Source organism: Tetrao urogallus, assembly GCF_951394365.1.
Source record: "Tetrao urogallus genome assembly, chromosome: 1".
Lineage (NCBI taxonomy): Eukaryota > Metazoa > Chordata > Aves > Galliformes > Phasianidae > Tetrao > Tetrao urogallus.
The window spans coordinates 115,975,669-116,003,588 of NC_136813.1; the positions used below are offsets into that span (position 1 = coordinate 115,975,669).

Below are 27,920 nucleotides of genomic sequence, written 5' to 3' on the forward strand. Positions count from 1 at the left end.
ACTGTATGGATATCAGTATCTGACTAACTCACTTCACACAAACTAGATGCAGATACAAAATTACACTGAGTTTGAAGACAGGACAGGGAGAAGCAGTAAGCTCTCTCTTCATCACTGAAGCCCCCGTCATTCTGATTTGTAACTCTGTGCTGTCTGGTCATCCAAGAGCAGACCATTATGGTATCAAAGCTGAATAACCATGACTTATCCAGCTCTAACAAAATCACATAAACAGCTAAGGGTGTTCTTGAGAAGATTACAACTCCTTCAACTGGATTAAAACCATCTTGCCTATACCTCAGCTTCTTGTAGTGGTTGGAGGAAAAACCCAAATCCCCCTCTGAGTAACCTTGCATCCTGCTTTTGTATAATTTCTTTGTAACTGTGATTGCCTGCACCCTCGTCCTCTGACCATCCTGACAAGTTCAGAGCTGGTCCCACTGGAAGGAACTGGTTTCATACATGTTTTTGATGTAAACAGCTTAGCTATTCTACTTGGATTTTTTAGAGGAAAAAAAAAAAAAGTTATTGTTTCAAACTGTTTGTTTCAAACAAAATAGCTGTCCCAGGAGCAAATGACTGAAGTCCTTGCAACTGCTTGCCAGTTTCTACTGAAATCCCACCAGTCTTCTTACTTCTTGATAGATGGGGGTAGCCAGTTCTTTGGCTTTCTCTGCTCCAGCCTCTAAAATCTTTATCAGATAGGTTTTGTCTTCCTGGAGTTTCTTGATTTCATTCCTGATAGGTGTAAATTTTTGAATAACTGACTCTGCTACCACCATTTTGTAGTGAGCGGTGTCAAGACCAGCAGCTTGGTGCAGCACTTCTTCTATGCTAAGTCCAGTTACCGCAGAGTGAATGGACACCAGGTTGGAGACACCAGGGCGACTGGATGGGTCATAAGTCACCTCAGAGGTAAAGTCAGTCACGGCCTTTCGGAATTTCAGCACTATCTCCTCAGGGCTGTCTGCTATGTTAATAGTAGCTAACTTCTGCGGGTCTGACTTAGACATCTTCACTGTTGGATCTCTGAGGGATTTTATTTTCTTTGTTGGACCTTAAAAAAAAAAAAAAAGTATTAATTATGCACATGTATAGACAATTGTTTATAATGACAATTGCTAAGGTTTGGTAGCAAAATGACAGACCTTTCTGTTACTGCTTAAAAAGGAGTTGTAAGCACAGTTATCAACCCTCCTATTTGCCTTCCCTATCTTTGTAAGTAATTTTTCTCCTCCACTAATTAAATCAAAACTTACTTCATTTTTTCTTCCACTCTACATGGAAACTTCTGTGAGGACACAGGAATTAGTTATCTTGAGAGCACGGAATGAACATTAATGAAAGACTCCCTAACAGTAGGGAAACAGGTTAAATTAATTGATAAAAAGAAGTCTAGAGGAGGTAATTACCTTATTTTAGGTAGGAAGCTTTATCACCCAAAATTTCTTGTCAATTCTCCCAAATATCAATAAACACACTAGTTTTCCCTAACCAAACAATAATCAGCTTCATTACAGGGAAGGCACAGTATAGATAAAACAAGTGTAGGGATTGTACAAATTCCTAAGATACACAAAATTAAATAATGACATTAAGGGAATATTAAAAAGTCTTTTATTTAACAGAATCAGCCTAAACTGTTTCAATCTGTCACTAAGAAACATGATTCCTGAGGTACACAGAAGTACCTCTGAAAGTACTTATGCTAAATGTTTTTTAACATCTAATAAATTCAACTAAATTCACCACATACTCTTCATTGACTGATCATGTATCTACTTAAAGAATAATTCAGATGACCCTAGAAGGGGATCTGTTCTGATGCACCTTTTGGAGGAGTCTATCACTTCCCTGTAAATTTGAAGTAGCCCAGGCAATGTAGCTGTCTATAGCTAGTGAGTCTGAATAGCTTCCTAACCACTCCATTTATCCAGGACAGTTCTTTGGTTAGTACATACTTGCTCACTTATGCTTCTCATGAGGAAAGTGAAAAGTTCTTCCTACAGTTTGAGCTTTTTATTTTCTGGTAAACAGCCTCACCAGAAGCACAGACTACATTCATCTCCTCTTTACAGTATTTACTATTTAGCTGTTCATTAGAAACTGCAGAGCTTGCAAAACTCAGTATTTTATAAGACCCACTTTGGGTCTAACTGGATCTAACACCATTTTTGTCACAGAGGCTTGAAAACTGAGAAAGGTTTATTACTGTCTGTCTTTTCTAAGGTGAGTGCTCCTTGCCCTTTCGGGGCCGAAGGTCTCTGCTGTGCATTCCTCTACATTACTTACAACAAAGATGCAATGCTTCTTCCTTGCCCAATTTTTCACGTTTCTTAACAAACACACCATTTGTGCTATCTGACTCTCCGTCACCCCCCGGCCTATGACCTTGTAGCTCAAAAATTGCTGAGAAGATTTTACTTATAAGTTTTGCTGAGTCTAAGGTAAAAAATGGAAAGCCTGAGATCTGTAAGAGAGCCCTAGTGAAATACACAAGTATGAATTAAACACAATTAAAAGATTTTCATGCACCGCAGCAATAAATCAACATACTGTTTGGTATGCTTAATATAAATTACTACTCAGACAATGCAGAATTCTGCTTGCTGGAGATCTTTTGACTTGCTCCTTATACACCTCCTGAACTAGCAACTTGGAAGAGAGTCCCTCCCTAAAAGCTCTAGAACTTGAACAGCAGGACTGACTGACAGATCAGAGCATAACTGTCCCCCTAGACCAGAATAATAGATGCTGCATACATGTCTCTACCAGGAATTTGTAACGCCTTATGTCCATTTTGGGAGTACAATTTCACAGTCTCTTGTTTCTTGTCACTTTTTCGTTTTCTACTCTTTTAGAATCAGTCTTCTCTTTTCCTAGTCCTGGAAATTATTTCCACAATATTTAAATTTATCTTCAGACTTGAAGTGCAATTTAGGGAAAAAAAATAAACTGCAAAAAAACCCACAAAGATTGGCTTACTCAAAATGGCTTTAGGCACAGGAAAGAATTCTCCATATTTCTTGTTAAAATGTTGTGCTATATCTTGGGCTAGTTCCAGGTGCAGGACTTGATCTTCTCCAACGGGAACATGTGTCGACCTTTTAATAAAAGACAGATACAGGAAACTCAGCAAAGCTCTCTGGTCCTGCTGAAACGTTACTCTGCCATTACTAAGGGCCAGAATGAGCTGAATACTCAGCCAGCTAGGTAGAGGTGCTGTGTGAACAAGATCCTTAACTGATTGCTCATACTCATCCCAGTATGAATCTGCTTTTTTGTGGTGAACTGAAGCGTATCTCCAAGGGTAAAAATAACTTTTCTCAAAAACATGCCTGGTAAAGATATCAATAAGAGCAAATAATTAAACTCAGCTCAAAGAAAGGTTTTGGTCCTATCTCCTGCTGTCTCCTTGGAGATCAAAGAGCTTGTGTTAGATTTTGTGAACAAAGCAAATAAGATCTGCCAGGCATAATGTCCTAACTTGCCTTGTCATGTCCCAGCAAGATGTAACTATTGTTGAGAAGTTAGTATTGTGGATTTACCAACGGAAGAAGAGAGTGGCTCTTTCTCATGGTTCACAATTGCATAAATATAACGTGGGCCAGCGTTTCTACCCACGAGTACTATCTTTCCTAGATTAGGATTGTTAGGATCAAAGGATCATTTGATCTTCTGTACTAAGCTCTACAGTATGAATACAGTTCTGGAGGAAAATACAATCTGCATCTGAGGACATGAGGAGGTGAAGATTCCATTACTTCCCCTGGTGATTCTTTCCCACACTTAATCATACTTGCTAAAAATATATGATTCTTTTAGATTAAGCTGACTTGAAGTTTTGCCAGCTTTTGATTACTCTCCCCTCCCTCCAAGCAGATTTTTCCTTCCTAAAGCTTGCAGGGTATTCAGCTCTGAATCTTGGACACGTTCCAGGGCAAAGAACTTCACTGTGCATCTTCTATGTTCCCAGAAAATTTTTGGTCAACATGGTACTTCTTCCTTTGAACTCTAAATTATTGGGTAGACATCCAGAAATCAATTTGTCCACCTTTATCCCCCATCAAATAGTCAGCAAGGCAACCTAAAAAGTTACAGTAGCCAATAGGAAATCACAGTGGCCTACAACTAACAGAAAGAAAATAAGGTACCATAATCAATATACTTTAAGCAGGTCAAAAGAAATGTTTCCATATGACAAAATGGTTCCACATTCACAAAGTTTGCCACTAAACAGAAAACATATTGTTTTTATAAATGTCTCTGCTGCTTTTTTAAAAAATATTTCTGTCCTGTTGCTATTTTTGTTCCTTTCTGTCACATATTTACCTTCTGCCCATTTTCCTTTTTCTTTGATCCTTGGTTCATCTGAATTCTTACTGTTTTCCCCTCCTCCTGCTCTTAATTCTTCTTTGTGACTACTCTTCCCTTCCTGCGTTTCCATTTCTCCCTGATTCCTGTTCCCTATATTATGTTTTTACATTTAAACACTTCTTATTAAAGATACTATGTGAAATTTCTTCAAAGAGATATTGTTTCTCTTTCACTTCCTTGTTTTGTGCTCTGTTTGGACAACCTCCTGTTAATACACATAGTAGCAAACAAACCACAGGCTTCACTAAAGAAGGCTGAATCAAATGATCTTATTAGAGACAGAAGAGACATACAGGGTTGAATTCAATCACCCAAAGCAGGGTAATTTCCAATAAAGTTGTCTACTTAAAATACTGCTTTATAATCAAATAAGCCTTGTTATTCAAAAGATCATTTTGATGTTCAGACTCTTCCTTTTGCTTGCTTATTTTTTTTATCTATTGTTTTTAGATAAAATTCACATAAATTAGAAGTATCATGTACTAGTCTTCCCACATTACTGTCCTCTCCTACTAATGAGCACTGAGGATTAGATACATCTTTGGGGGGTTAACAACTTGCAAATCTTGATCTGTGTTACTTTGGTGTCCCAACAAGCATTCACAACTTCATTTCAAAAAATTCCACCAAGTACATACACTTGGAATATAAAAATAACTAATACACAGTACACTGCCTCTGATACTTATTGAGGCAGTCTACAATGTATCATGAAATACAACAGGGTACGCTACAAGATCTATCAGCTGGGGTGTATACAGCCAGCTCAAGAATCTCTACAGTAATACTGCGTGAAATAAAGTATACTTCATTAAAAAAAAACAAAACAACTTAGGTACAAATGTTTACCCATATGCAATATATACCATTAAAATCAGTGTGCTGTAATTCTCTGAGAGTTGCTCTGAGGTGACCTCCTTTTTCTGTTTACAGCCATGTGAGTTGCTTTTAACCCAGGCTAGATTTCAACCAGCCACTGGAAAGGTAAAAAGCTGTCATCCATTTCCAATTTTCTTATTTAATCACACCCAGCTCCCCCACTTAGTAAGTTGGCATGTTGACCTGATGAATATTCACTTTAAGGCGGCTGAATAGACATTGCCCACGGGCTCACATTCTGCCTCTTACTTGTACAGCAAAATATCTGCTGCTTGAAGAACAGGGTAAGTCAACAAACCGACATTTCCATCATTATTCTGGCTGGCACATTTCATCTGTTTGGAAAAGAAAAAGAGAAAGAAATCACACTTCTGGCTAACAGTGTCAAAGTCCATGACTTTACTTAGTTAGAGCTCTAACTAATTTGAGTGTAGGTTCAGCTACTCTGTTCATTCATCACGTAATTCTAGAGAAAAGCGTGCTACATAGAATCTGCTTCTTGTGAATTTTGCTTCTTTGTTTTATATTCTATATTTATGTATTTTCTTACACTGTTCTAATACAGTAGCAGTGAGAAAACATAAGCTTATGTTTTCTTCCTCTTTGTAATCTTACTAACCAGAACGATTACAAATACAAAATAGTCAGGCTGGGTTATTATAATGATAAAACCTACTTCTAAAATAGTATTTTTTAAAACTGGATTATTATAATGATAATCTCTACCTCTAAAATAGTATTTTTGGCAGTAAGTTTCTGAAACACTTTATAATCAAGATTTAGAAAGGCATTAGCACTTCGTATTTCATTGACAAGAGATCAAGACATAGTGATCACAGTCACCAAAATGGTCATTGACAACCAGGGGGAGAATCCAGAATTGCAGAGGCAGGGTCCAGCATTCTCTCCATTAGTTCTCACTGTCCTCCCAGTCTACTCACTGCCCTGAAGTCCTTTACCATCACAGGGTATGGATCACTTAAATCAAGATATTCTAGCTACAGATAATTTAGTCTGTTCTAGCAACAATATAACTACTTTTTAACAATAGTTAACTACAATAAAACTCTTAAAATCTATGATAGTTCATTACGATTATACAAATACCTTTCAATTTTTCTCACCCAATCATAGAGATCCTGTCTTCTCTCTATATCCCAAGTGCCTGGGCTCAGGGAACCTACTGTGCAAAGCCTAGCACCTGTAACACTTACTTACAGATTTGGAAAGTCAATCCAGTCAAAGTAGGATTTAAGAGCTTAACTTTAGAACCTTGGGTTTGAAAAGGTTGGCTTTAATTTATGCCATGCATTAACACTGGTTGCTGTATTTAAGTTTTACTGTTTTTATTTAATTAAGAAGAAAAACAGGAAAAAAGAAAACATCTGGATGTATTTAAGACTGCTCTGAACTCTGCAAGCCCAACTGCTCTTAAGGATTTTTTTCCCCTTTTTTGATACTTCTCTCTCCTGCCTTTTGTTTTTTTCTGCTTACTAAATGCCAAATAAAATCCAAGGAAATGAAATGTATCTACGCAGTTGATGCGGTAATGCTGATACAGTACCAAGATTAAGATGAGCATGAAACTTATAAAAGCAAACAATCAAGGTTCATTAACTTTATAATTGAGAACAATTTTAATTCTATACTCCTCCTCTAACATACATTTCTTGTGCTGTTTCTTTTTCACCCTATTCTGTAAGATTTACAGAATAGCCACTTTCCTTTATGGAACTCCTTAATCAGCATGGCTCGAAGTTTCCACTACAATATCTTGTAGTTTTATGCATTATTGAATAAGAATTAAAATAACTCCAAACATGCTGAGAAAATCAGTTTAATAAAGTAAATTAAACACTTCTTCCCATTTTGGTACAGTCTACTGCAAGTTTCTGCCCAAGAAGATGTATTTTCTTCTTTTACTGTTGGACTAAAGAATTCTTACCCTTGAACCAAGGATAACTAACATTCAGTTTATACTCAACAAGTAACAAGTATTTCAAGGACAACAATTATAATGAATTCCCATATACTTCATTTTAACTTACTAAACTGTTCATTACCTTCCACTGGGGCAAACGTAGTAACCGTGGCACATTAGTTAAACATCCAAGAATCCAGGCAAGTTCTGTGTGCTCAGGAACCTGAAAGCACAAAGTCAGAACATATTTTAAACTTCTGCATTTTTATGTCTGTTTTCTCTAAATCAATACAGATAATATCTGAGATCAGGAAATCATTTATTTGTGTGTGTATATGTATATATATATATATATATATATATTTTTTTTTTTTTGGTATAGTAAGGCCAGCAATGACAAACTAACAGAAAGTTTTGGATGCAGCACAGACTGAGCAGCAGAGCAAGGCTCTAGATCCTGACAATTCACATTGTAATAAAGAAATAAACTGCTTTAACAATAGTAATAGAACTGAACTTGCATAAAAATTAACTGCATGTTACTATCTATGCCAGAGCTTCCTCGCATCTTCAGATAATCAAAGTCTTTTTCTCATTTCCAGTGTGTATATACTGTAAAAGCCAAAAGTCACCCAAACTAAATTTCTTCTGCACCACAGTCCTGCTTGTACTTGTTTCCCTTACTTGTCCTGGCTAGTCTCAGTAGTGCCCTCCAACGATGGGCCCAGAAGCCCCATTTAAAGTCAGACCTCCAAGTCTCTAACTGAACTATGTTATACTTCAGCATGTCTGAAATTATAATATCAGATAAGCAAGTATAACATGTAGATCCAAACCTCCTGCCATGGAAAGGTTGCCACTCACTAGATCAGGCTGCCCAGGGCCACAGTCAACATGGCTTCAAACAGCTCAAGGGATGGGGCATTCATAGCTTCCCTGGGAAGCCTGTGCCAGTGCCTCACTGCCACCCGGGTAAAGAGTTTCTTCCTAATACCTAACCAAAATCTCCTCTCTTTTAGTATAAAGCTATTCCATTTCTCCTGTTACTATCAGGCCTGGTTGAAAAAAACAAGCAAACAAACAAACAAAAAGCCCTCAAGTACCGGAAGGCTGCAATGAGGCCTCCCCAGAGCCTTCTCTTCTGCAAGCTTAACAAACCCATCTCCAACAGCCTTTCCTCACAGGACAGGTGCTCCAGCCCTCTGATCATCTCCGTGGGCCTTCACTGGACCCACTCCAACAGCTCCACATCTTTCTCGTGCTGGAGGCTCCAGGTGTGGATGCAGGGTACTGCAGGCAAGGCCTCCCAAGGGCAGAGGACAGGGGGACAATCACCTTCCTCTCCCTGCTGGCGTCCCTCTTTTCAAGCAGCCCAGGATATAGTTGACCTTCCAGGATGCAAGTACACACCACTAGCTCACGACAAGCTTTTGTTCCACCAGGACCCACAAGTCCTTTCCACAGGGCTGCTCTCCATGTGTTTTGCTCTCAGTCTGTACACATATCTGGGATTGCCCTGGCCCAAGAGCGACATCTTGTACTTGGCCTTGTTGAATCTCAGTAGGTTCATGTGGGCCCACTTTTCAAGCTTGTTGAGGTCCCTCTGGAAGGCATCCCTTCCTTCTACTGGGTCAACTGCCTACTTCCTTCTACTGTGTCACCTTGGTGTCATCAGCAAACCTACTGAGGGTGTACTCCATCCCACTGTGTCACTCATGAAGATGGTGGAGAGTATTGATAGCCAGATGGAACCTACCTATCACTCACCTGCCTCCACTTGGACACAGAACCACTGGTCACAATCCAGTGGTTGCAACATCCAATTCTTTATCCACAAACAGTCCAGCTTTCAAATCCAGGGGACCATACCAAAGGTTTTGCAGAAATACAGTTAGACAACTTCAGTTGCCCTTCCCCTGCCCACCAATGCTGTCATAGAAAGTCCTGAAGTTGGTGAAGCACTATCTGCCCTTGGTGTGCTGGCTGTCACAGATCACCTCCTTGCTTTGTAAGTGCTTTAACTTATCTTCCGAATCATCAAAGACCATCTCCATGGTCTTCCCAGGTATAGACATGTGCCTGTAATTCCCCACGTTACTCAAGAGCTTCTAGTTTCCCAGGTAGTTTCCCTCTCTCCTTTTTTTGAGAATGGGAGTGATGTTTCCCTTTTTCCAGTCATGAAGGACTTCACCTGACAGCCATGAGTTTTCAGATATGACAGAGATTGGCTTGGCAGTTCTGCAGTCCTACCAGAATGAATGCTCATCTGAAAGTGAATGGTGAAGGATCAGGCCTCAGGCCTCCACTTTCTGCAAGGGTGGTTTTAAAACCACCCTTGTTGGTGACCCTGCCCATTGCAGGAGTGTTGAAACTAGATAATCTTTGAGGTCCTTTTCAATCCAGGCCATTCTATAATTCTTTGATGAAAAGATGAGAGAAGAAGATTACCTAATGTAATCCTGTATAACAAAAAATCCTGTATAACTCTTCATTTAACATTCATTCTGGAGAAAACATCACAACAAATGATTTAATTGTTTCTGAATCCCATTAGATAGATATTCCCCTCTTCCTGACATGAGGAAGGCTTCTTACAGGGCAAGACAAGAAATATGCCATGAAACAATCTTGATGTACTATTTAGCTTTTCCACTATTCATTTCAAAGTTAGTGAAACAGGCAAGCATTGCTGAGGTATACTCTGTTTTTTAATTTACTTTTCCCCCTTTTGTTCTATTGCTAATTAGCTATATATGACATAATCATTGAAAGAACAAGGTGGTCTACATTCTGCTCCTTTGCTTACATACTCTATTCCCTCCTTTCAATATTGGCAGGTTTGGATGTTTAAGAGCATGCTAACAGCCTAAAAATGTTCAAATCATCATGCTTGCTCCAGATGGAAGGCAGTAAGAAGTGTTTGCTAACAAGTAAAAATTAGCATTATTAATGGCAATTCCTTTGTTGTCACATTTTATATTTAGTCATTTCCTGGCTAAAAGTCATTAGACTATTTTGGTTGCCAATGTTGCATAAAGCTATCTGACATCAAGACAAAAGCTCAGTGATTTTTTTAATATAAATTTCCCCATGCATATAAGACTTGCTATTTTCTGTGTACAAGATAAAGTGCATCAAGATGCACCAAATGTGTATTTCACAAAGAAGTAAACTGTGCCGAATTGGAAATACTAACCTCAGACCTCCATTTCTCTTAGGAGGAATCACCATCTGGTTCAAAGTGGTTTCTGATTCCTTTCTTCTAGTCACGGATAGAGAGGAGATGGTGCTCTGTTGCACTTGTGTTGACAAGGACTCCCTTTAAAAACTATGCTGTCATTGATCCCTCTCTGGCAGTTGTTGCTTCCCCAGCCAAAACTGCATGTGTATTTCATTGCTTTAGTGGCTTTGACATTACACCAGTTACCAAAACACCAAGTGATCTAAACAACATTTGTTCAGTCAAATCTGCAGTTCTGTGTTCAAGCAAGTTATACTCACTTCTAATCTTTAAACACAACACAGTCCTTTCCTAAGCAAGGCTAGAAGCGTGCTGATTACTGTGAAGAAAAGGACTAATAAAAAGGGGAGAAAACACAAAAGAGTGCTCAGAAAGGGAAAAGATTTCAGCTGGAAAAAAATTCAGTACTGAAGCCTAATGGGCTAACATTCATCACCCAAACTGCAGTAACTGAATGTGTGTCAGTCTGTGAATCAAGAGGTATTAGGCTTAAACAACAAATCATTTGTCAGGCTAAATCATGGTTTAAGCTGCTGTGTTTTACTTGGCAAAAGGGACAGGCAATTGGTGTGTTTGGTCAGTTACTGTGCATCAGTTTAAATGTGGTTATTCGAGCAACAGAACCACACCAGTTTGATTTGGATAACTCTGTATACCAAGAAACTGGAAGAAGTGAATATGAATACGATACAAATAAATTAAAGCCCCAGCTAACCCTTCCTTTCTGGCACTAAGTAATAGCACTGCATTACAATTACAACAAACAACTGTTTTGGACAAACTCAGCCTCCTGCTACCCCTAATTCAATTTAAAATTCTGAGTGAAGGACTTGATAAAGCAATGGAAACACAGGAATATAAAAAATACCGTACTGGATCACAGCAGAGCACAGCAACAGTTGTGCTTTAGAGTAACATGAGACCACAATTTCCTGAAGAGCCTTCCCTTCACAGTCCACCAGCATCCATAATAGCTGGAAATATCAGAAGATATTATACCTGGCTCAGTCCTCTTAGTATCCATACTTCCTATAAATGTATATAATCATATTTTGAACCATGTGATACTGCCTCAGACTTCTTCTCTTCAAACCAAAGCATTCTATACATTTCCACAAACCCTGCCCTGTAGGTTTTGCTAAACGTGCAGAATGCAAAGCAGGCACTGTGTGAAGCAAGTCTGCTCCACGGAATAACGGGTGCATGGAAGCTGCTCTATCTCTCTGCTGCACTAAATTCCCTTCTCTCTATCACCTCACATTCACCGCATGCTTCTCGAGGAGTACACTCTAAACCTCTACTCAGTATTCAAGATGCAAACACACTGAAGTTCTGTGTAGTGACAAAATGACACCTTTGTCTTGTTCTCAATATCCTTCCTGATATTATGATGATACATTTCTGGCTTTTTTGAACAATACCTATGATGAGTGGATGATTTCAGAGAACTGTAAGCCTTTATTGAGCTGACTCAGCTAAATAATGCGTAAAGAAGGTTTACACTACTTTTAGCTAAATGCTTTACGTTGCATTCCACCACTAATGAGCCTAACCAATGTTGTTCTATTAGTTCTTTTGGTATCCCTTTCCCTTGCCACAACACTTGGCTATTCAAAAGAGCTTAGCACGGCTCACAGACTTGGGCTATCCCTTTCCCGAGAGATATGGATTTTCTAGACCACTGTGTCCTTTCTAGTGATGCCACTGTTCAATACGTTCTCCACATCACAAATGATCAATACATTGATCCAGAACTGCGCCCAGCATGAAATCCTGAAGGATATAAATACTGCTTGTGCCACTCCAAAAAAGTGATCACTATACATTGCCAGACTCTCCAATCTTCAGCCAGCTACAGGTCTACTGAAGAACATTTCCTCCCATGTCATTTTTTTTTCCAGAAAAAATGACTAACATTCTCCTTTGTGGCCAAACAAACCTCATTCTGCATAGTCAGGTTTTTTTCCTCTTTCTTTATTTTTTAATTTTTAATTGTTATTTTTTCAGAAATGCAAGCAAAGGGTAACTATTACAACTGTTATGTGTGTGTATACATATACATGCATACAGCCAACGAAGTCATTATTTACAATAATGCTCCTCAGGGATAATACAAGTATCTTTTTATCTGTTGGCTTGGGTAGCATAAATATCTTGGCTCATATTTCCTTAATTAACGTGTATCTCACTGCCCCATTTTGCCAGCAAACGTTCTCTGCTCTGTGATGTCACTGTGATGCAACAAGAAGTCGTTGTGGTTACGTTTGTGGAGGTCCCACTCCCCGCAGTGTAGGTGCCACTGCGCTTCCTCCTGCTGGTGGCAGTACAAGCCTTGTTGGCTGTGGAAACTTTTCTGGACAGGAATTTCTGTCAAGGTGAAAAATTAATAACTCAAATGGAGACACCTTCACAGGAAACATCAGGTGTTTCTGCGCCAAACACCAACTTGGCAGTTGCGGCTTCTGCTTCCCATCCAGTCCGTCGTAAAAGAACGGCTCGGGATGCTGCCATAGGACCTACCCAAGAAGAAAAGACTTCTCCACTTTCCCGTGGGGAACCGTCTGCCAAAAGACGACATCATGATCTTTCTGAGAAGTGCTCCGCCAAAGCCCAGGACTTGTCATCCTGCAACTTTCTGAAAAACCTCTGGAAAATTACTGAAAGCAATCACTTCCAGTCCATTTGGTGGGGCGATGATGGTGACTTTATAGTGATAGAGGAATCGTTCTTCAGGACGGAAGTCCTGGCCAGGACAGGACATCTCAAAATCTTTGACATTGACAGCATGAAAAGTTTTGTTCGCCACCTTCACCACCATGGCTTCTATATTACGGAAGGGGATTCGCCAAGCTCTGCCTCATGTGCTGGATTCCTAGCAGAGGGAACAGCAATTTCTAGTCCTTGCGAGGTATGCAGTTCCTCTACCTGTAAAATAGCTCTCAGGACAGTGGAATTGGTGGCCAGTCAGTCCAAAGTGAGGTGGCTGACAGCTGGTGATATTTGGGTACTTATATTTCTGAAAATCCTACATTCCTCTGTGGCTCGCAAATGGCAAAAATGCAAGCAAGGCTGGTTGTTAGCAGGGCTGCTCTGAATGTAATGCTTCCTGATTTATGTTGGCCGACGACGTCAGAGGTGGAACTGAATTCTTCCATGTGGAAAGAAATGACACCCATAGATGTTCGTTGATGACTGCTGAACATTTATGGAGACCAAAGAGTGGATGTGAGCACAGTGAGGTGGTGAATGGTTCAGAAGGGTGCTGAGAGTTGACGAGTGTTTTGTGGCTGAGAACTTGCTGTATCAAAAAACACTGTTGTGCACTTAGTAGCTGTTGTAGTTTCCCTGGAAATAAACAGGAGGCATTAATTTTGGAGAGACCTATGTTCTTAGCCATACCTTGATGTTTCATACCCATGTATTCCTGTTTGAACTGCCCCTGAGAGTCCTCTCTCTCAGTCTCTTGAAATTCTAATTATTGGTTATTATACCTTTGTTTTTCCAGTCTTGAAACTGTGGTAATAAACTCTTCCCCTTTGTGTTTTGCAGTTACTCTGCTACTATAATCCCTACTTCAAGAAGGACTATTTCCTCCGGCAGAAAAGATTCAAGCAGAGTGTTGGTGTTAGAAGACCATCTGCATCCTCAACTGGCCCTGAGTACACAGAGTAGAGTAGTTTAAAAAATAAATGTTTGGACTGTTTTTCCATTGTCCTGCCTTTCCATCTACCAATCTGAGCCACGCAAAAATGCAGGCAAGGGTAGCTGTTACGTGGGCGGCCTCGAAATCAATGCCTTCCATTTTCTGACGTTGGCCCATGATGTCAGAAGTGGATGTTGGTAGGATGGCAGTAGACAAAATAATGTTTCGATGGGACATAGGCTGGGTTTTTGCATGAGCAGCCTTCTATTTCTAGAGGAAGGCTTTTTCACAGAATCACAGAATTGTAGGGGTTGGAAGGGACCTCCAGAGATCATTGAATAATCCAACCCCCCTGCCAAAGCAGGTTCCCTACACCAGGTCGCACAGGTAGGCATCCAGGCAGGTCTTGAACATCTCCAGAGAAGGAGACTCCACCACCTCCCTGGGCAGCCTGTTCCAGTGCTCCGTCACCCTCACCATAAAGAAGTTCTTGCGCACATTGGTGCAGAACTTCCGATGCTGCAGTTTCCGGCCGTTTCCCCTTGTCCTGTCTCCACTCACCACTGAAAAGACTCCGTCCTCGCCATTCTGCCCCCCCACACCTTAGATATTTATAGACCTGGATCAGGTTCCCTCTCAGTCTTCTTTTCTCAAGGCTGAACAGACCCAGTTCACTCAGCCTTACTTCATAGGGGAGATGCTCCAGGCCCTTCTCCATCTTTGTGGCCTGGACTCTTTCCAAGAGATCCCTGTCTTTTTTGTACTGGGGAACCCAGAACTGGACGCAGTACTCCAGATGAGGCCTTACCAGGGCAGAGTAGAGGGGGAGGATCACCTCCCTCGACCTGCTGGCCACGCTCTTTTTAATGCATCCCAGGATGCCACTGCCCCTCTTGGCCACAAGGGCACACTGCTGGCTCATGGCCAGCCTGTCACCCACCAGGACACGCAGGTCCCTCTCCGCACAGCTCCTCTCCAGCAGGTCATCCCCCAACCCGTACCGGTGCTTGCAATTATTCCTCCCCAGATGCAAGACTCTACACTTGCTTTTGTTAAACCTCATATGGTTTCTTACTGCGCAGCTCTCCAGCCTGTCCAGGTCTTGCTGAATGGCAGCACAGCCTTCAGCCAATCCTTCCAACTTCGTATCATCAGCAAACTTGCTGAGGGTGGCCACTATCCTCTCATCAAGGTCACTGATGAAGATGTTGAACAAGACCGGACCCAGCACCAACTAGAGTAACACCACTAGTTACAGGTCTCCAACCGGACTCTGCACCGCCAACGATGACCCTCTGCCAGTCAACCAGTTCTCAACCCACCTCACTGTCCACTCATCTATCCCACACTTCCTCAGCTTTGTTATAAGGATGTCATGGGAGACAGTATCAAATGCCTTGCTGAAATCAAGGTAGACTACGTCCACTGCTCTCCCCCTATCCACCCAGCCACGGTCACAATATTGTAGAAGGCTACCAGAAGGCTACTACGACCTCACCCACCCTGGTGAACCCATGCTGACTACTTCTGATAACCTCCTTTTCTTCCAGTTGTCTGGAGATGGCATTCAGCACAAGCTGTTCCATCACGTTTCCAGGGACAGAGGTGAGGCTGACTGGCCTGTAATTACCTGGATCTTCCTTCTTGCCCTTTTTGAAGACCAGAGTGACACTGGCTAACCTCCAGTCTTCAGGCACCTCCCCCATTCTCCAAGACCTCTCAAAGATGACAGAGAGCAGTTCAGCAATCACCTCTGCCAGCTCCCTCAGCACCTGTGGATGCATCCCATCGGGTCTCATGGATTTATGAACAGTGGTGTTGCCTAGGCGCTCTCGGGCTGCCTCTTCCCTGACTTCCATTCCCCAGACCTTCTCACTAACCTCTGAGGTCTGGGATTTCTGAGGGAGAGCTTTTTCACTGAAGACAGAAGCAAAGAAGGCATTCAGTATCTCCGCCTTCTCAGCATCCCCCGTTACCAGAACACCCCCCTCACTTAGTAGGGGAGCCACATTCTCCCTAGTCTTCCTTTTACTGTTAACATACTTTAAAAAGCCTTTTTTATTATTCTTTATCACCTTCGCCAGATTCAATTCCAGGCAGGCTTTACCCTTCCTCGTTGCATCCCTGCAGGCCCTGACAACGTTTCCATATTCTTCCCAACTGGTCAGAGCCTTTTTCCACATTTTATGGACCTTCTTCTTTCCTTTGAGTTTGTGCACGAGCTCCTTGCTCATCCACACAGTCTCCTGCCACCCTTTCCTGATTTCTTGCTCACAGGGACGCACCGATCCTGAGCTTGGAAGAAGAGTTATTTAAATGCCAACCAGCTCTCACAGGCCCCCTTACCTTCTAACACCCTAGCCCACGGGATAGCTCCAAGTAGGTCCCAGAAGAGATCAAAGTTGGCTCTCCTAAAGTCCAGGGTAGCAATCCTACTTTTTGCTTGTTTCTTCCACTCAAGATCTTGAACTCCACCACATCATGGTCACTACAACCCAAGCTGCCCCAGACCTTTACTTTCTTGACAAGACCTTTCTAATTAGTGAGAATAAGGTCTAGCAATACCCCTCCCCTCATTGGTTCTTCCACCACCTGCATCAGAAAGTTGTCTTCAAAGGCTCTCTTTCATCAAAGTAGAGTGTGATTGTGTTGTTCAAATGCTAGACATAGTCTAATTACTAGCACTACCAACTCTTACAAATAAATTGCCTTTTCTGGATGCTTTCTGTTTTGTTGCTGAGCTGTCATTAACAGCAGAGTTGCAGTTTTTAGCTGGTTGCAGTAGACATTTCACTATTAATGCCAAAACCATCTCTATTTTATTTTCCAGTTTTGGATCAGTACAGCAAAGCTTAGCTGGCAATCAAGTGACACACTTCAATTCAATAATGTAGTCTTCATTCCGTAAAAGAATAAAATCTACTGTTCATCAATCTGAGCTGATTTATATGTTTGTGTTTTTTTCCATCTTATGCTCTTGTCTGGTAGTTTTGCTTAGGAGTGTGGTGATTTGGGAGTGAAGAAAAGCTCATAAGGTAATCCTATTGGGCACTGTACTTGCCTCAGTTTCCTGTTGCTTCTTGATAGTTTCTTGGCTTTATAGACTGATATTTGCTATTTTTCCTCTGTTCCTTGGAAAAACTCTGGTAGTTGGTAAACACTCTGCATTCCATGTGATCATTTAATTTCTAACCAGGCCCAGGTGACATTACCAGTACAGTCTACTAAATGGTTGGACTGTGACTCTTCATTGGCTACCCACCACTGAGCGTTCGTAAATGAGGTACAAATGAGGATGCTCAGCAGAATAGGTAAGAAGGACTGTTCCATTTTCACCTAATTCTGGAGAAGGTCCAAGTGCGTTGCTGCAGCCTGCCAGTTCCTGCTTAGCTTTTATCCATTGCTGAGTGTGGGCATCAGAAAGTGGCGTGTCAGAAGCTTAAGTGCCTTCCTGCAAAGAGAGATTCCTTGTTTCATTTTGAATACGCTAAGTTTCAACCTATGCCCTTCTTTGAAAGGGACTTCAAAGTGGCTGCATATCTGTTACATTGCAACAGTGTAACTTCACTAAAAGCTATATTTGAAATTTGCACAGAGCTTTAAAGATCTCTTTTTGACAGCGCAGAAGACAAACAAATAGGTCTGGGGAGGTAATCTGGATATCTGTATACTAAAAGAAGTGTGGACAGAGGACAGAACATGACCTAAACTTCAAAAGAAAGGAAATATTTTTAAGAATTTTTATCACTCCATGACATATCAGTTAGTGCTCCCAAAAAATTAAAGAGGTCTTTTATAAGGAAACGCTCCCCACATTTGTTTTTCAAGAAGAAGAGATAAGATTTTATTAATGCCTAACACTGAGAGCAGTACGTTCAAGATACTTGGTAATGCACATTTATACTGTACAGTTAAGGAGCATAATGGAGCCATGAAAAAGACAAATTAGGCTGCTCTTGAATCAAAAGCACACAGCAACTGAAGCACCCACTAAGAAACTTAGACGACTAAAAATATGGCATCCCAAATTCCTGTTCAAAGAAATAATTGTAGGGTAGAATAACTTCACAGTTACAAAAGCAACATATGTCTTAAAGAACATAAGCTAAGCAATATACTGAACTGTGAGGGAGGGGTGATTAGCTTTATTGGTAAATCAATTAGTTGTCACAGCTGTCATTGTTACTTTCGACCAACTTAATAACATTTATATTTGGTTAAAATTGATATAAGTAAGATCTGGTTCTTCTGTCCCAAATATTTGACAAAGAATATCCCCACCGGAGTCAATTATAAAATCAGAACACAATTACTTGGCCCAGAAAACCTTTTTCCTCACTTTTTTCATTACCAAGTGAATTTGTTTTTAGAAACATCTTAGTTGAACCAACAATACTGTCTGAGCAATCAGTTTGGTGTGTCTATAAAATTGGTGGAGACAGGAATGTATAAACAGCTACATTACGGATCTGGATAGACTACATCAATGGGCCAAGGTAAACTGCATGAGTTTCAATAGAGCCAAGTGTCAGGTTCTGCATTTTTGTCACAACAACCCCAGGCAACCCTACAGGCTTGGGGAGGAGTGGCTGGAAAGCTACCAGACGGAAAGGGATCTTGGTGTACTGATGGACAGTCAGCTGAATACGAGCCAGCAGTGTGCCCAGGTGGCCAAGAAGGCCAATGGCATCCTGCCTGGTATCAGGAATGGAATGGTGAGCAGGACTAGGGAAGTAACCCTGCCCCTGTACTCGGCACTGGTGAGGCCTCACGTTGAGTACTGTGTTCAGTTTTGGGCACCTCAGTACAGAAAGGACATGGAGGTGCTGGAGCAGGTCCAAAGAACGGCAAGAAGGCTTGTGAAGGGCTTGGAGAACATGTTCTACAAGGAGAGACTGAAGGAACTAGGAATGTTTAGCCTGGGAAAAAGGAGGCTGAGGCTGCTCTCTTCAATATCTGAAAGGTGCTTACAGCAAGAGCGGGGCTGGTCTCACTGGTGACAGGACAAGGGGAAATGGCCTTAAGTTGCACCAGAGTAAGTTTAGGTTGGATATCAGGAAACACTGGTTTACAGAAAGGCTGGTTAAGCACTGGAATAGGCTCCTGAGCAGCATGGCTAAAATCTATTTGGATGTGGTGTTTAGGGACATAATTTAGCAGAGGATTGTTAGGGTAGTATGGTCAGGTTGTGGGTAGACTTGATGATCTTTAAGGTCTTTTCCAATCTGAGCACTTCTATGATTCCATGAAATAAATAAGGTAAACTAAGACAGAAGAGAGGTGGAAGAAGATTTGGAAAAAAGAAAAAGAAAAAAAAAAAAAAAAGAATTTAACTGAACTATGATTTCTTCCCACTGTGCTCTAGTTATGTCTAGCCCAGTCTTTAGAGGAGAAAATGGAGGAATGAGAGAAGCAGAATAATTTTCTAGATTAGTTACATACATCCTCTTATGACAGGAAGTTTTCAATGGATTATACTAAACTAAATGGACTTTAATAAATTTATAAGCTGTGATGCAATGGAAGCTTTTAAGCCTCACTGAAAATTGGACAAGAAGTATCCTGAATCCATTCAAACTCTGCCCACAATACAAAGCAGATGGATGTTTCTGGAAAATCATAGCAGTACAACAGTTAGCACACACATTTAAACTGCCACATTTTGACTTTTGGAGTTCAGGCTAAGACGAATTGGCAAATTCCCACCTCCCAGAGTTACTATTTCAATTTGCCTTCACATTGCAAGAATACTCAGTTTGCTACACTAGAAAAATAAGTCACCCCATCCAAAAGGCTGATAACTGCAATTTTCCGCCCTGAAATTGAATGTTATGTTGTCCAGAAACTCACAGGACTTCTCAGAGAAGCACTAGGACAGCATATCAACTTCTGCCTGCTCAATCAAGTCAGATGGAATTTTAGCTTCCCTTGGGATATTTAGCATGTGTTGATGAGGATAGGTAGGTGGACAGGAAGAACAGTCCGAGACCACATTAAAGCAACAGCAGTTTCTAAAATTGTTTTGACTGCGAAGCAGATGAGACACAAGATGGTTATGGGTAAGAACTTAAATGTGTATAGTATCCACCAGAAATCAGAGTAAATGGGGTAATACCATACAAGCTTACCATGTGTGCAAATTGCTTACTGTCTTCTTTTTTTCTTCCCCTCACTAGGTTTTTTGTTTTTATTAAAACATTCTATGTTTTATGAAAGAAGACTGTTACAGCTTTTATCAGTTATGGTACAGTTTAAGGAATAAATTTCTTCTTTTTTATAGTATTCTTGGGATTTGTTGCATAAGTCATTATTCTGTTACTCCTCTTTCATGCCTGGTAGGCAAAGGCAGCTACTCAATATGTATCCTGACATTGTTTTCTTCAAGAGGAAAGAGGCTTTCATATATCTGGCAGCTGTGGTCCAAATCAAAATTTATAATTTTGAAATATGCAATTCAATTTTTACAGAAATTGTCTGTCTTTCATGACTTGTTTTCCCACCTAGGAAAATGCAATTAAAAAAAAAAAAAACAAAAAAAAAAAAACACAACAACATGACTAATGAAGATACTCTGCTCACTGGGAGGCCATTCTAGTGTTCAACATATGTCATAATTGTGTTTTCTTAGACTCTTTAACTAGATGTGCTTGCTTATAACTTTTCACAGATAGCATAGCTCCAAACACTGTCCTAAATATTCACCATCATCTTTATAGTTTCTAAATACTTTCAAGTTCTCATCATCTGTTCATTCTAGCCACTGCTTCCAAAAGATGGAGATCAAATTAGTATGAAGCGTAGGAGGCATTTAGGGAACAGATACATCCGTATACACAGACAAATATTCAGACAGCCATTTAGTTTCTGTTTATGTGTGTCATGAAAAACAGTAATTTAAAAAATCCTGAAGCATACATAGCTAATTTTCACTTGGAGATAATGAGCTGTATACATGACAAACAAGAACAGATGCCATATGCCTTCAAAGTCATATAAAAATCAGCTGATCATTCCTCTTACTTGCAAAGCATGGACATTACAGAAATCAGTTCTGGGTCTCAAAAGTAACTTATAACCTCACCATTGCAGTACCTTTCAGATCTGCTGTAAAATTGAGAGCTCTCTCTTCTCCTTATGCTTTTTTTCCCCAATAGTCAATTTGTGTTTAATATTGTTCAGCCTTTTTCCTCCTGCTTGGATTGGAAATTATGATAAAATATGGGAAAACCTTAGAGGTATTTCAGATAGCTCCGGATTAGAGATTTGATCTGCATAAACTATGCTGTAAATAAAAGGCTACTGACAGTGCAACCCCTACCAAATGCACAAGCTTTTGGAGAAGCAAGATAATCAATATTTTTTTCCACATATGGCAAACATATTCCTGGGAAGCAACACAAGAAGCAAGAAAAAGAACAGAAAGAGTAAGCTAAAACAAAAAACTCTCTTCAGCAGCTCTAGACCATTCCTGTCCAGTTTGATCCAAAGAACATTAAAGGATGCAGGATAATTTGCAATAGTAACTGTATGATCAATTGTCTTAATAGGAGCTTGCCCTTACTGCCATATTTTTGCAGTGCAAGATTTTCATTCTGCTCTTACTGCTAACAAAAAAGGGCGCTTCCAGTCATTACTTGTAGCTTGCTTTAGTGATTAAAACCAAGTATGCATTTCATAATCACATAATTGCATGGGGCTTATTGAAAAATGAACTCAAGTTTTAATCAGAAATAACTGTGGTAGCACTTCGTGATCTACAGAAGTGCAATTTTCAAGACAGAACAGAAAATACAGCAAGAACTGTGGCATGCTGATCTACTGAGAACTCTTTCTGATACTGAATTGAACTGATAAAACAGAAAGCCACACCGCCAATCACCAAACATGTTAAGCAGCTCTCTATTCGCAGAAGGATTTCTTTTTTATTTATTTATTTTTTTGCTCTGAGAACACAGCCATGACAATATTCAGCCAGTTTTGGTTATTTTGCTTTTGTACCTAGGCCAAATGCTTGCAAACAAAATCGGGTCTTTTTTAGGCCATCTTAAGGGACTGCTACAGTTGCTGAAAAAGAGATAATCTTTTTTCTTTTGTAATAATTACCAGTCAAAAAGTCAAGCAATAAAATCTTAATTCGCAATAGCTACAACCTATCTCACCACTTTATGCAGCAGAATAATCATTTTAGTATTATGTAATTCCATAACTTACTATTTCTTTATCGTGCTAATGCAATTATCACATCAGCAATGCTCCTGTCTCCTTTCCTCGCATCAGCAGCTACAGGCAGATATTCCTTTTAATTGCTTCCAGAGCCATGTCTGGTCCCGTTAATGCAATTGTAACAGGCCAAAGTGCATCTCTGTGTATACCTGACCCCCACATACAACTTCAAGAGTTGTTTTTGGGAAGGCAACTTCACTGCAGCCTGAACCTAACAGAATGGTCTGGATTCATTAACAACTGGCATAGTCCCGCTGTTTGCAGTATGACAAAAAGCTTACAAAAATCTGCAAAAATCAGCCACTTCTGAAAGCTGTACACTTGTACTAGTAAGAACATGGTTCAAAACATGAAACCATAGAAAGCAAATATTTAATCTAAAGCATTACATAACAAGAAAAAACATATCTGGACAAACAGTAGTACATTTAAAAAAGACCAGCCAACACATAAAATAGAATCAACTTTGGTGGCACTTTCTACAGAAGTGACACCTCAGGTACGTAACAGAGCCCAACAGATTTTTCAAGTTAATTCATTCAGTCCTTTCCTGAATACATTTCAGGCTGCACTGTATCCTGTGCCTAGAAGTCCCACAGCCCAATTATGGGCTTCAAGAAATGCAATACTTTTATGCTTGTGCTGAATTGATTAAGTGTTCACTTATTTTGACACCTGTTCATTATTGTATTTATAACTTCAGTTTGATATGTTAGTTTATATGCTTCAGTGGATAAAAAGGTTTTTCCTTATCTATTTTCTCCGTACCACCTTCAGTTTTATAAATCTTTTTCCATTCCTCTCTAACCACAATCATCTCTCTTCTCACTTTCACATTGAAGAGTACTCGGCTGTGTGTTTAGTTACTGATCAGTTAATTCAAAAACTAAAGGAATCGTTCAGCTGCTTTTAAAAAAAAAAGAACAAGAAAAAATCCAGACTGGTTTTTACTGTACTATTTACTGGCTTGTAACTCATACTGAAATTCTAGTTAATGTCAGAATCAAAGTGGATGGGATTAAGACAGATTAGTCAAGACAAGTTAAAACTCAAATTTTTAAATTAAAGTGACAAACAGATTTGAACAAAGGTTGAATTAATCATATCTCTATTGGAATTCTGTGTTAATGTACTGGGATTTATTTTCCACTACAAAGGAAAAGACAAAGCAGGGAGTGAATCTGTCTTCATCAATTCAAAATGCATCAAGGAGATGGAGTCATGATCATCATTTGCAGTTTAACAATAGAAAACTGTTGGTAAAGAACCATGTTCAAAGGAGAAATGGAATGGCTGGGTTTCATCTCTCATTGATAAAATTCAGACCCTGCATATATCACCTTTGCAGTACTGTTGCAAATTGAATGTCTGTTTAAAGATGTCTTCAGAACAGCAGAAGCTATGACTCATCTGCCTCTGTGGGAAACTGCAGAAGTTTGCCAGTTTACAGAAAGTTAACAGGGCAAGAAATTAAGTTATGTTTCAGGAAAATGCAACACGCGATAGATCAGGTAAGAAGGTAAGTTCAGTACTCCATGGGGTGATTAGATGAAGAAGCAAGTATTTCACCAGGAATTACCTAGATCAAGTTGAAAAAAAGATGTGTATGAAAAGGAGGTTACATCAAAAGAGGGGGAAAAAATCCCAGAGAAGACTCAACTTCCTACAGTTTATGATGTGGAACTGACACAAAGCATCCCATGCCAATCACTCATAGTAGATATTGTGCTGCTAGCAGATTAAGTGGTAAATGCCAGTACGAAAACAAAAATGTGTTTTACTTGCCCTTATGGTTGTACAGACTACATTTATGCATTTAAGCATTAACCTTTTGTGACCAAAGTGAAACCTATGGAGCTAAATTAATGCTTAACAGGTCTTTTCAGTGTGTTATTCATAACACGTCGTATCGGTTTTACACGGCAAGGTTTTGGTGTCAGTGGGGCTGCAGAGATGGCCTCTGTGAGCAGAGCCCTGTAGCTGCCCCACATCAGATCAGAGACAGCTCCAGTTGCTCCAAAAGGAACTTGAGCAAAATATCCAAAGCTGAGCCATAAGTGAAACTGTGTGTGCGAGCAGATTTAAGGAAGGAGAAAACTCAGTGCTGTGTAGCAGCAGCTGGGAGTCCTGTTAAAGAAGAGGAATGAGAGAACACTGTGGTGGGCACCTGGTATCCATCACAAATGCGCAAGCATCCTACTTTGTCTGAGAAATTTGAAACATACTTCTCTCCAAATAGACTTCCTGATCATAGTTTCAGCTAACATTTTCTAGGACCACAAACACAGACAAGAAAAATGAATTTGGTAATAATGCTGTGCTCATTCATTAACATATCTGGAAAGCCACTTAATCAGAAACAATTTTAACATAACAAGCACTAACCAGTGATTGTCGGAACAGGAAGCACTTCCTTGGGTCAATCCCACAGGCAAGGATGGCAGCAGTGGTGTCCAGCACGTTTTGTCGAAGGACAGCTGGCTCCTTGGGCATAGTGAGAGAGTGCAGGTCCATAATGCTGTATAACACTGAGCTGTACTTTTCCTGCAGATTCACCCAGTTCTGAATAGCTCCAAGGTAGTTACCAAGATGAGGCGTCCCAGTCGGCTGGATACCAGAGAAAATCCGATCCATTACCACATTCTGTTAGAAAGTAGTGGTAACATTAACAGAAGCATAAATATACATACATATTTAAAGGCTCTTTTATATTTTAACTCATTAATAAAGCCTTACTTACACTTGTCCCTCCTTTCTGCTTCCCAGTGTACTAGAAAGCCCTATCTAGGGATGCCTAAAAGTAAGTGCAAAAAGTCAGTCGAAATACTCTATCTTACCCCAGAGATGGACAACAAGCATGGTTTTAAGAAATCTGACTATATATGCAAACAAACACAGCTATAAACAAGATAAGTGAATACCAGTTTTCAGAAACCAAGTGGTATATTCATCTTTTTTTCAATTTTTTTGCTTTGTGTTTCTTCTTAATACATTGTCCACTCTGATACTGATACTTAAGATCATAACAAAGAGAACATTTTTATTATAAACATATATAATATCCAAGTTGATTGCCATCTTAACTCCCATGAACACTGCAACCTTATGCTAGCTACAAAGAACATTTGGAGTGGTTCTTGAAAGAAAACTACTTCTTGACTCAGAAGTCAAGACCATCAAAGTCTTGAAACTAACCATCTTGGCAGCAGGTGAGTTTCAAAAGCGTTCTGTAGAGGAACATTACCACAGCTCAAGATCACATGAATACACCAGTACACTGATAAGTAGTACAGTAACAAAATGAACATCTGAAGGGAGTTCACAGAAGAAAAAAAAAAAAAAAAAAAAGATTAAGAAGCTGAGGTTGTGAACAGAGATTAAAAAGCTTTAAAAAAAAAAAAAAAAAAGTATTGCTTGGCTAAGTGACAGTTACCATCTTGGAAAGTTTGTTTTCCTGCATCTTTGCACTCCATCTGACCATTTCTCAGAGCCCTAAGCTGTCACTGTATGATCAATTACCTCCTGACTTTTCCAAAGAATTGCACCATATTCAGAAAGTAATTCAGCAATATTTTATAAGAAAATGCTTGCAACGTGCCAAGTTAGGAGACTATGCAAGACCGCTCAACTTATACATGAGGGTCTCAGCAAAGTCAACAGGCAGTCCCAGTTACAAAGCTGTACAATACAAACTGTCAGACTCAGGTGTGCAATGGGAACATCAATTTCATTGTATTTCTGGCTGCATCATTTCTTTCCCGATTAATTTTATAAGAAATATCTATTAAAAAAATAGATCATTTATTTATTGATATAATCTGTTCCCAATCCTGTGAATCTGTTATAAATGTATGGGCTGGGGGGGCTTAGGGGGAGTGAAAAGAAAAAAAAAAAAAAAAAAAAAAAAAAAAAAGTAGTAATTCAACCATGAAACCACATAAAACGGCAGTAAGAGTCAAGGACAAGTATCAGTATTTTTAACTATTAAAAACAGAACTCCAAATTGACTGCATTCCCTTAATTCTTTTTGACTCAGACAGACAGAAAAATGACTGAGAAAGTGTTTCAAAGTAGAACTTAAAACATGATTTATAGTTCAGAAAAGCCTGGTGAATTTCCTTCAGAATTTGCTGAAAATTTCTCCCTGCTTTAAAAGTAAGACAATTTTTCAAATCCAGACAGTTTTCTTATCCAGTGTATTAGTGCTTGTGCTGACAGGTAAGAGGAAGTATGGGCTGGCAGTCATGCTAATTTCTCTCATAAGTGCCCACACGTTTAAATCCAGGCAATAACGTTCCCACACCATCCCAAATAACAGCTTGACTTTTAGGTGCATTTTTGAGTTAGTTTCTAGGTACTCTTGGAGGACGTCTAGTCTTGTAGCTGTCAGGCAGTCAGTGCAGTGAAAAATCACACCACTTCCTCCAACAGCAATTCTAACTCCCGGTTCTTGTGATGCGGTCTTTGACCACCATACTCCTTTTCTCCACATTACAAGATATGCAATCCTTACACTTCTTGTTTACCTAGGAACCACAGCAGCACATTTATCACCACTGGCTGAAGATACAACCTGGCCCAAGGACTGCAGGTAACTTGCTGTTGACCAAGCGAGGCCAGATGCTCACCTAGAGCAAGAAAGAAGTCCAACATGCAGAAATGAAATGAAACTTAGTAGAAACTCAAGATTCACTAGGGTTCAGAGCTGTGATGTTAAGGACATAGAGCAGTTGTGAAGCAATGCAACAGGTATTTAACAGGCATAACATTTGTCTTTTGCTTTCCATATTCCAATTCTTCACCAAGAAGATAGAGCTCTGAAAAGAAAACAAGATGTGAATAGATGATTACTGAGATAGTGTTCTGGACCCACAGGGATCCCGGAACAACTAGCTGTTTCTCAGAGCACATTTCCTATTCTCATGTTCCTATCTCTCTTCATTCAGCTCAAACTCTGATGCTCCCTCCCTCCTTCCTTTCTATCCACAGTGCTGCTTGCTTTCCAGCTTTCCAGATTTATATGCCTGTTTAATCACACTATTCTACACAAGCTACAGCTGCCTACAGCCCCTCTCATTCTCTTCTCTACATAGTTTTGCACCTCCCAAGTTCTCAGAGTATTTTCTCCTCCTGCTCATTCTTTCCCATGCCCTGTTGCCCAGACAGCAGAGCACATCAAGACAGTAGGGAGGCAGTGAGTTAGGAGGCTACTACTGCTTTGAACGCAGTGACTTTACAGAGAATGATTCCAAGCTGCACTGTTAGAATACTGAAGAAACTTTATGACATTGTAGAAATCTACTGTGGACATGCACCAAATAAAGTACATTTAGATGACTGTGTTAAAAGATGGTGCAGAAACGTGCACATCTTTTGACTGTAGCATAGACAAAGACAGTATCATGTGAGATGTCCTCTTGTTATTGCTTCATTTCCCTTGGTGCTCTGAAGCTCATGCTGCTCCAGAGCACAAACAACTCTACCCCTCGGGGTAAGTGTCTGCTGTACCGGAAAGCTGGGATCACGGTGCACTTCACACAGGTTTGCTTATCAGAGCCTTGACTGAAACACAGCTGGCACTTTAAAACCGTGGAGGACAGCTCTACCCATGAGCCTCCTCAAGCCCAAAGCCTTTT

The 27,920-nt window shown here is 40.0% G+C and overlaps 2 protein-coding genes across 2 annotated transcripts in view; one reads left to right on the forward strand and one right to left on the reverse strand.

Annotated features, from left to right (window-relative positions):
* Positions 1 to 608: 608 nt before the first annotated feature.
* Positions 609 to 27,920, reverse strand: part of WARS2 (tryptophanyl tRNA synthetase 2, mitochondrial) — a gene marked incomplete at its 3' end in the record, with an annotated part of 44,814 nt that continues 17,502 nt past the window's right edge. The window contains exons 2-6 of the mRNA XM_079536875.1: positions 24,670 to 24,927; positions 7,320 to 7,400; positions 5,506 to 5,591; positions 2,986 to 3,104; positions 609 to 1,057 (exon numbers count right to left, since the gene is read on the reverse strand). Of these exons, the coding sequence (XP_079393001.1) occupies positions 609 to 1,057; positions 2,986 to 3,104; positions 5,506 to 5,591; positions 7,320 to 7,400; positions 24,670 to 24,927 (993 nt within the window). The remainder of the gene's footprint in view (positions 1,058 to 2,985; positions 3,105 to 5,505; positions 5,592 to 7,319; positions 7,401 to 24,669; positions 24,928 to 27,920) is intronic.
* Positions 12,814 to 14,090, forward strand: LOC306953414 (heat shock transcription factor, Y-linked-like; the record flags this gene model as incomplete). Its single annotated transcript, XM_079544313.1, has 2 exons — positions 12,814 to 13,326; positions 13,968 to 14,090. 2 exons carry the CDS (start codon positions 12,814 to 12,816, stop codon positions 14,088 to 14,090), a joined length of 636 nt encoding a protein of 211 aa, XP_079400439.1.